We start from the raw sequence: 10,385 nt of genomic DNA on the forward strand, positions 1-10,385 counted from the left end.
ACCATTTTCAAGATCTGCAAAACCATGTTGTTCTTAGTATGGATTTGTACCTCAAGCAGTTGTGATTCATTTCCCATGGTTGTAATGTGAAAGCCAGATTTTTGTTTTAGATGCTTGATTTACTCAAAAATAGAAGCGCTTGATTCTTGTTTAATGCTCGAACTAATAATCTCAAGAAATTACCAGCTATTTTGCTGCAACATGAAACTATCCATAATTTTTAACCTTGATGGATTTCTAAAACTGTAACAAATTATTTCGTGCGTTGCTACTACCTAAGATTCAAACTTCAATAAATTTACATCAACCATAAAATAATTAAAATTAAAGCAAATCAATGACTTAAGGTATTGAAAGTCTCAAACAACTCAATACATCCTGCCAGTACATTCAGCAGAACCACAGTAACATTTCTTAATCTTGATATTTCCATTTGAATCACGTACCTGGTCAACTGTGTAGTTGTAATGGTAAGTCAGCTCTTGCAAAGGGGGAATGTTCTCAGCGGCAAAAAGCATTACGTGGGGCATCCTCTTGTCATCATGATCATATATCACATTTTGAGCATAGAGATTCGGTGAACAGCTGTGATTGACAAACCTGCCAACATTTCCATATTGTCCGGCATCAATTGTATATCCAGCTTCAGCTTCTTCCATAGATTCAACAGGAATTCCACGTTCTTCTGCATTGAGGGAAAAGTCGCTGTAATTTTGACCAATATCAAAGAGATATTCATCATTTCCAACTCTTTGTTCTGCTTCCTTGTCTTCAAGAAGCTCGCCTGCATACTCACAAATAAAACATCCTGAAGGGATAGAATTTAGGGACCTTAAACCCCAGCCCCTCGAATCTGTTTTGAATATCTCAAGCTTAAATCTGATGCCACGTTGGGTGACTCTGTTATAGCATGAAGGAGGACAATTACAAGAAGGGCCACACTCGAATACCAGAGGTTTTGCTTCGACAATAGCTCCGTTGCGGTTGTATGGAATCTCACCGCCGTTTCTCACCGTGCATGGGCATTTTTTAGTGTCACTACATCTCCCTGTGCAATTACAACCTTCAGGGGGAATAGGAAAGAACCAATCAGGATATATCATCTTGGGGGTGTAGATGAACGGGGGTGGTTTCTCATCATCTATAATATTGACAGCAAATACAGGGACAGGCTCTTTTCCTTCTGAAATATCACTGACACAAACACCTGGCCGAGTTCTGGATTTATTTGAATTCTTCAATTCCTTCCAGGCAAGTTCAGGTTGACCAGGATTCCTCCTCAACTCAAACATGAAAACCTGCTTACCCCGAGGCCCTACTTCTGTCCAATATCTTTTCACAGTGTATAGACCGTCATAAACATAAATGCTGACTGTCTTAGGTCTTGAATCAGCAGTATCAATTGTCTTTGTTTCCTTCCACCCACGGACAACACGAACCGGAGTCTCAGCTGATATACTATTCCTTAAAGCCAAATTACCTCTTTCAAGCTTCTGATCTGCAGGTTCCTTAGACTTCCCAACTACATTTCCTCCTTGCCCCGAGTATATTAAGACATCAGCATTCTCTAAATCATCAGAATAAGCCCCAGAAGCAACAATACTAGTGGCAACTGGTTCGCCATCGACCTTCATCCAGTCTATACCAGCCTGATACAGGCGGTGAATACCAACAATCGCAAGTTCCACTCTGTACTGAAACTCATCACCCACTTCAACTCCTGGTACTTGTCCAAACATCTGCTTATCTGTGTTCACTTCTTTTCCTTTGTGTTTAATTATCTTTGCAGAGACAAGATCGATCCTTCTCATTTTTTTGTCAGATTCCTCTGAGTTTCCTTCCTCATCTGGTATAGAATTCGCTTCCTCTTTTTGCAAGAGCTTCCGACAAATAGCATGAAACAGCCTTAGTGTTTCCCTCACTCTGTTACGGGCATCACCTTGACTTGAATAGTTAGGACCAAAAGGAGGCAAACTGACTCCAATATCTTGCATTTCACGGATGGCAAAAGAATTTGCAGGTAAGTCTCCATGATTATCAGAACCTGCTTCATCCGTTTGCATAAATCCCTTGGGGCTACCATCTTCATGAACCACACAGTCGTCTTTCTGCTTCACAGATGGTCCTCGCGGAAATTTCAATTCAGAACTACTTTTCTTAGAAACAGACTTTATCTTTTTTCTCGAAGACAATTTCTGATTCCTCACTTTTCCTCCACTATTACCTTCATCTGAGTTTTCATAAACTATTTTCTCTTGAGTCCATGGGCAATAAGGCGCTGTCATCAGACCATGCATTACCTCCCTCTCCACTTCATCTTTTAAGCTGACACCACTGTGCAAAGACTTCATATCATCACACGTATCCTGTGCATAGACAACAATCTCCTTTCCAACTGATCCTGCAATATCCTCGTGAGTATCCCCGGGAATTGCTTGGATGGGAACAGGTGTTAAATAGGGTAAATCTTCGTCATAAACATCATGATCTTCCTTGTGAAAGACCATTGATGAACCCGGGTTTCCATCTGCATCATAGGAACCAGGAACTGCCATCTTTTTTGTAGATGAATTTCCTAAACAATCTGCTGGAAGTTTCCTATTTGAAGGAACAGCTTTAGACTTACGTTTCCCACGGAAAGTAAGTTTTTTTGACTTTCCAGCAGGTGATCCACCAGGTAAATCATTCGAAGATAGTTTTCCCTTCCTCCACGGACAAAATGGTGCAGCAGCTAGGCCATGAACAACTAGTCTATGCGATTTGTCGTCTGAGCCAAAATCATTGTGTGGAGGCATTATTGTAGCACTTCTCTTTAGTGAGGGAACCACAGTTTCTGTCATCACTGATGTACTATGTCGGCTATCAAGCACTGCCTTGGCCGAGGTTGCCGATACAACAGTAGATTGTCTTGCATCTGTTTCCTCCATATTGCTATCTTGTGGACCTCCATTACATTCCTCAAAACTCACGAGCTCTCGAGTTACACTGACTCTGTTCTCAGTAGTATCGGTTTCATTCATGTCCTCTGCTTTTATTGTACTGATTTCATTCATCTCCTCGAAATTTTTTTCAACTTTTTTTACTCCATCGAGATAGTCTTTTCCTGAAGTAATAACAGTGTGTTGCTTTTGTTCAGTAGGAACCCAATTGTTAGTCCCACAACCTGGAGGGAAGTCACGAACAGCTGACACTCTTCTCGGATGGTATTTGTCCTTCACCATAGCAGAAGCCCCTAGCTTAAAACTGCCATGAAATGAAATTGATGGCTGAGAGAAACCAACCAGTGGCAGTTCATCAATTGAAGCACCAGCATCTAACACGGATTTTGCCTCCCCTGCGACGGAATTTGGAATCAAAACAGATGCTTCCACCTCACTTAACTTTTCCAACGTTGTCTGACCTTCAGGCTCAATCTCTTCCTTAGAAGAATCAGAGTCTGTAATCTTTGCAACACCATTCGAGAAACCATCCATGGTGTTAATTTTCCCCACCAATGCATCCAACGATTCAGCTCCATCTAATTCAACGGGTTGATCTAATGCTTCGAGTGTTTGAACTTCAACCTCATTTGGCAACTCGTCGCATATGTGTCCGATTTCAATCATCACTTCCTCTACACTCGTGACATCTATCGCTGTGGCTGTAACATCTTCCACCAACGCATCCACCGACTCAGCTACTACTTTATCGATAGGACTATTGATGCAACGCGACCCACAATCAACCTCGATGTTAACGCCACTGGGTCCCTCATCCTTTACAATTTCAGAATTCTTCATCACATCAGGTTTCAGGAATTTGGGAATGTCGACTCTATCAGCCTCCATTGAACTGGGCGCTAAGAAACTGTCGACACCATTAGCTATCGCAGCGTGGGCCACGTGACAATCATTAACACCACCAGACTCCGAAACACCAGCGCCACTACTGCCATTCTCTTCATGCTTGAAATCAGCAGGTACATCATGGAGACCACATCCAGGAGGAAAATCACGGACCGCAGATACTTTCCTGGGCTTATATCTGGGCACAAAACCATTTTCCAATGGCCTTTTGTTCGACGCTTCCCCAAATAACCCGACGTCTGAAATCGAAGCCATTCTTTATGGTCAATAACCTAAAGCTTTACCAACCCCACTGCTCGTCCATCGAAATCTTGGAAATTTAAATAGCAATCAATCCATGATAAGAATGCAACAATTAGGGATAACAAACGAAATGAAAACAAAAAAAATGGATCGATCGGTTCGATACCAGAATCCTGAGGTTCGAGATCTAATTCAGAATCCGAGGAACACGATAGCTGTGTGTGTGTATTCGAGAGTATATGTGAAATTTGAGGAAATGGTGAATGTAATGCCTCCGAGAGTGAGGAGGGTTATGAAATTACCGTTACACCCACTCGTGTTGGGCCAGTGGTTTTACGTGGCGAGAACGCGCGATGTCCGGTGTGCACAGGTTTACCGGTTTTGGCAGCGGTCCAGGGGCCCGGGCCCGGGTGTGATCGATTTTTTGTATTGATTTGGAAAATCAAATTATATTAATACCTATATTTTTTAAAAGGAAAATCGCATTTCAATCCTGAAATCCAACCATATCTATTTGGAAGAAAATGTTTTCTTAATGTATACATACATACATATATATATCTCTAAAATGAAAAGTGTAAATCATGGTTTTGTACCCAATTTGAATAAACTGTATCATAAATATATAAATCAATAAGTTGATTTAATATTTGTTTACCTAAACTTGCTTAAAGTGATATCCGAACATGTATGGTAAGTATTCATATTAATAAATTTATTTCAATTTTATACTCAAAACCTTTTTTAACATATCCGTAATAATTGTTACTCAAGTGTCACACAATAATACTATATTTTCAATGTTTTGTATTTATTTTTTTCACTTTTTTTTTAATAAGAGACAATAGAAATATTTTCTCCTTATCAGGATCGACTCTAAACCTAAGTTCGGGTTCGGAGATTTAAATAAAATTTACCATTTTTTATACCAAATCCATAAATTGTCCCGGTTTTAAAATGACATTTACATAGTCATTTCATTAATGTTGGAATTGATATCTGAATTTCTCGAAGTTTTTATGTAGAAATAGTTTACACTTGCAAATATTTATCTAAATCCATATGCATTTGTAAAATGTTGTGAGTACTGTTAATTTATCGTGTGTGTGTCTATATATATATATATATATATATATATATATATATATATATATATATATATATATATATATTTATGTTATATGTAAAACGAAAAAATCATGTAGTATTATTAACGATTTATGTGCTTCCTTGCTCATTCATCAATCATCACATGCCTGAAAACCGCAGATATTCAGATTTTAAATTTATTGATTTTCTTGCTTGCTAAGGGCTTGGTATTTTTGTTATTAATTTTAATATATTCCATCTCTATTATTTTGGTTATGCCATTACTAATTCTAGCAAATTTTAATATGTAAATAAATATTTAATTCATTAAATAGACATTAACATCTTCAATTAAAATATCACAAAAATTTATATGAGAATATTATATTTTACGGTAAGTCTTTTGTGAGACAATCTCACGAATCTTATCTATGAGATGGATCAACTCTACTGATATTCACAATAAGAAGTAATACCCTTAGCATAAAAATTAATATTTTTTCATGGATGACCCAAATAAGAGATCTGTCTCACAAAATACGACCCGTGAAACCGTCTCACACAAGTTTTTGCTTGTATTTAATATAATAGACATTAATTTCACCAGTCAATTTTGTGAAACAGATCTTATATCCAACCCGTCCAATGAAACTATTATATTTTATGTCAAAATTATTGATTTTCACTCTGAGTATAGACCATATCAATCTATCTCATGGAATTATTTAAAAAAATTTATAAGATTAATTGTTAAAAAATATATTATAAGACAGCGTGGATACGGCAAATTTTAGGCATTATTGAAATTTTTCATCCAACTCGTCTATAAAAATGATGGAAAAATAAATAAAAATGAGATGATAATATTTATTTTATTGTAGAGACTAGAAAATATATATATATGAATTAACTTCAGTCTTCTCCCATTAGGATTTGATTAATGCTCTTTGAAATAAGAGAAATTTATTACCTGAACCTGAAGATTCTCTACCTTTAACATTTCATTTTTCTAAAAGTTGTAAAAAATAAAAAAAATAATCATTCAATGATATATATATATATATATGTGTGTGTGTGTGTGTGATATAATATATAAATATAAAGAGTTGTTAGTTTCTGAATCGGGAAACTATTAATCTGATCTATATTTTAAATAAAAATAATATTTTAAACATAAAATATAATAAAAAAATTAAAAATAATATATATATATATATATATATATTTGTAATATAATATATAAAAATTGAAGAGTAGTTATTTTGTGAAATGGGAAACGATTAATCTGATCTAAAATATATAAAAATATAATATATATATATATGTAATATAATATATAAAAATTAAAGAGTAGTTATTTTGTGAAACGAGAACGATTAATCTTATCTATATTTAAAATAAAAATAATATTTGAGTATATATGGCCATGGATGGCTGTGAGCCAAATGAAGGTTCATTAGGCATTTTGAAAAGAGCATCAAGAAACGGTTGGATGAGGAATTACCCTACGAGTGGGTCTTATGTGAGATCGTATCATGGATCTTAATCTGTGAGACGGTTCAACCCATCAATATTCCCAATAAAAAGTAATACTCTTAACATAAAAAGTAATACTTTTTCATGGATAACCCAAATAAGAAATTCGTCTCACGAATACGACCCGTGAGACCGTCTCACACAAGTTTTTGCCTTACCCTAGAGCTTTAAAAATTGTTGAACTTGTCATGAGTGGCAACTTGGACAATATGAATGGAAAACATGTGGGAAAGATTATGTAATGGTCGATTGCAGAAAAGTGGATTTATTACCTTCATTACTGAACCTCCAGGAATGGAAAACATGTGGGAAAGATTATGTAATGGTCGATTGCAGAAAAGTGGATTTATTACCTTCATTACTGAACCTCCAGGATATCTCACTGAGATCATGGTTGGGCTAGAGATGCAGGTATTAGAGGCTGGATTAGTTATCTTGTGAGATGATTTCACGAATTTTTATCTGTGAGACGAGTCAATCCTACCGATATTCATAATAAAAAGTAATATTTTTAGCATACAAAATAATAATTTTTCATGGATGACTCAAATAAGAGATATGTTCCACAAATTACGACTCGTGAGACCGTCTCACACAAGTTTTTTCTCAGAGACTGACGCAGTTTCTGAATTATTAGTAGAATGTTTTACACAAGTAATCTTACTTCCATTCTATAAGTATTTCAATATTCAACAGATGTGATGTCCTAAAAAAAATCAACAGATATGTAGTTTGGATATTTAATAAAAGTTTGAAAATACTTCTAGAAATTTTCTATTGGTGGAAGTCAGTCTTCATAGTCTTGGACGTGAACTTTCTATTTGTGATAACTCATATCAGTCGGGACGAAATTTTCGGTTATACTTGTTGATTCAAATTGTGATTTACTTTGTTCAAACAATTTCCATTTGCACAAATTATTAAAAATTAAACATGTTAAACTTCATGTATGAACAAAATACAATTAACCATTGATAAATCATTCAATTAATCTATTTTTTAAAGAAATGGACAATAAATTGTATCTCAATTCATCAATTTTTTTGAGAAATCGACAATAAACTTCATGTATGAACAAAATGTGTCTTTCCATGAATTATGCATACATTAACAATGCAACTTTTAGTGAATAACTGATATATATGCATTTTGGAATCAAATAATACAACTAAGAGACACAATAAAACAACCCAAAAAGTTGTAAGAGTTGATTTGTAATAAAAGTTATAAATATACAAAACAGAATTTGTAATCTTTGTTTCTCTAGGCTAAAGTCGAAAGTAAAATTGAATTTGTAATCCTTGTTTCTCTGTGCTAAAGTCAAAAGTTGTTACACAAATATTTTGAATACTCTTAAAATTTTAAATCAATGAAACTTAATTTGTACGATTATGCTTATTATCTTTGTCCCAAATTTATAGACTTGTTTGTTTTTTCAGAGTTAAAAAACAAATGCACCGTATATATTCGGGATATAATTTGACTTAAGTCGATCAGAATTCTGAAATATCTAATTTTATTTTTAAAAATTAGATATGGATATTATTTCTTAATCTAATATAATTTAATAAATAATGGAGGATAGCAAGAGTTTTATTATTTAATATCTTGGCAATGATGAATAATAAATAATCTTTTTTAAATGACAAATTTGTTAAATCTATTAAATAGAATGTGTCCTTGTTTCTGCTAAAGTCAAAGTCGTTACTCAGTAAAAACTTTAACACACTTCACTAGATGAGACACGTACATACGATTTTGCGTTCCGGACAAATGGCCCCAAAAATGGTTTGTAAATTTGCTACACACGCTACGTGTGGAGACCCGGACGTTAATTCAATTCTTAATCATCATTAGGATCAATTTATTAATTCAAGTAATTTGGGTCATAAAAAAAAATTTCTTTAATTGCGGAACGTAATGGAATCTAACTAATATACAGATTCGTATAAATAAAGTACAAGTCTTGTACTATCTACATTCAATAAAAACTAAGGTTTAACAACTAATTATCAAGTGTTCAACCCTATCTTTAATCCAAGTCCGTAGTCTCCACTCTAATCATGATCTCTCTCTCTTCTTGTCTTGACCATGATCATGTCCCACTTGTTGTCATGCACACATACAAACAAGACAACAGCCGGATAACTCCGGTGAGAATTATATTCACTGTATAAATCATGTATACATGCCTTTCATATAAACAATATAAAAGCATGAATTAACATTCATAACATGTATCAAAATTCGAACATGAATCAAATATTCATCACATGTATTATAATCCTACACATGAATCAATATCAAGAATAAATTATATTCTAAACATATACCATCATCAGGAACATAATTCCATATCAAGCAATGAATCACTCTCCGTGATTCTCAGACTCATACTCGACTCAGTCCTAATCTAGGGATCCCAATCGGAATAAGAACATACACCCACCTACACTCCCGATCGGGGTGGTGGTATGTTCTTATTCACGGACTTTGGCTCTTTCCATATCGAACACCAGTAATAGAATAAACTCAAATTCTATCCACTCCGATATAGCCAAACGTCCGGTGTCTTGACCTAACCGTCACAGACTTTGGCATTTTCACCAATATCCTATCCTGTGACAATGTGCAATGTGCTTGTGACGATTCCATCACTATCCGGCACTACTGTCACAAGATTACTCATTCACAATTAGGCGTATCCGCTTAATGACTCAATACATAAATCCATAAATCAAATATATCAATCTCATACAATTGCAAATATTGATGCAATAAAGTAAAGTATGTGATTTTGGGAAACTCAAGTCAATCGGACTCGAGTTGTGCAATCCCACATCAACATAAATTTATACCTTTGTCTTCGCGGTCTGACGAAGTCGAAGTCTCGAAGTCAAATCTGTCCATATCAATCTGAAATACAATATCGCATAGGCACAATCTCAATATGCAACTCAATTCAAAATCTATTATGATCAATACTCAAATCAAACATAATCTGATCAATATCGAATCAAGATACAATCTAATTAATATCGACGATATCACGATATAATCGAAATCACTACTGAATCTGATCAATATCAATTTACTGATGTTTCGACGGTATAACAATACAGTCTCGATAATCCCGTCAATTTCAATATCACAGATATAATATCACGAGACATATCTGATATCGATACAACTCATACTCCCAGAAATAACAGATCATAATCTCAAATCTGTACAATCTCAGTCATATCATTTCAGAAAATCATAACAATTACATAAAAAGTATGTTTTTCGATCTGACTTCAATTATATACTGAGCAGTACATCCAGGACACAATATATCAGTCAAATCATAATTCTCCCAATATCATAATTTCCAACGATATCAGAATTCAATAAACTTACGTCCTGTTGTAGCTGTCGTCGCTAGGAACTCGTTATTGTACTCAGATTTAAAATATAACGGACGGATCGAAATATAAAGGCATATACACATTCACGCATGCAAGGCAAGTGGCGAGACACAAAATCTCGGCGCGTAGCATCACGGCAGCTCGCGCATATGCGCGCCCCATCGTCGCGCATATGCGCGAGACCTACTGTCTCGTGCATTCTACCACTCACGCATATGCGCGACTTCACCCCGCGCATGTGCGCCCAACTCTCTGCCTACCT

The 10,385-nt window shown here is 35.1% G+C and overlaps 1 protein-coding gene across 1 annotated transcript; it reads right to left on the reverse strand.

The window, feature by feature from the left end:
* Positions 1-288: 288 nt before the first annotated feature.
* Positions 289-4,409, reverse strand: LOC142555513 (uncharacterized). Its single transcript, XM_075666402.1, has 2 exons — positions 4,255-4,409; positions 289-4,155 (listed from the first exon to the last, which is right to left on the reverse strand). Exon 2 carries the CDS (start codon positions 4,098-4,100, stop codon positions 369-371), a length of 3,732 nt encoding a protein of 1,243 aa, XP_075522517.1. The 5' UTR covers positions 4,101-4,155; positions 4,255-4,409; the 3' UTR covers positions 289-368.
* Between the last annotated feature and the right edge of the window lie 5,976 nt (positions 4,410-10,385).

The sequence above is a fragment of the Primulina tabacum genome, chromosome 9, assembly GCF_025594145.1.
Source record: "Primulina tabacum isolate GXHZ01 chromosome 9, ASM2559414v2, whole genome shotgun sequence".
Taxonomy (NCBI): Eukaryota; Viridiplantae; Streptophyta; class Magnoliopsida; order Lamiales; family Gesneriaceae; genus Primulina; species Primulina tabacum.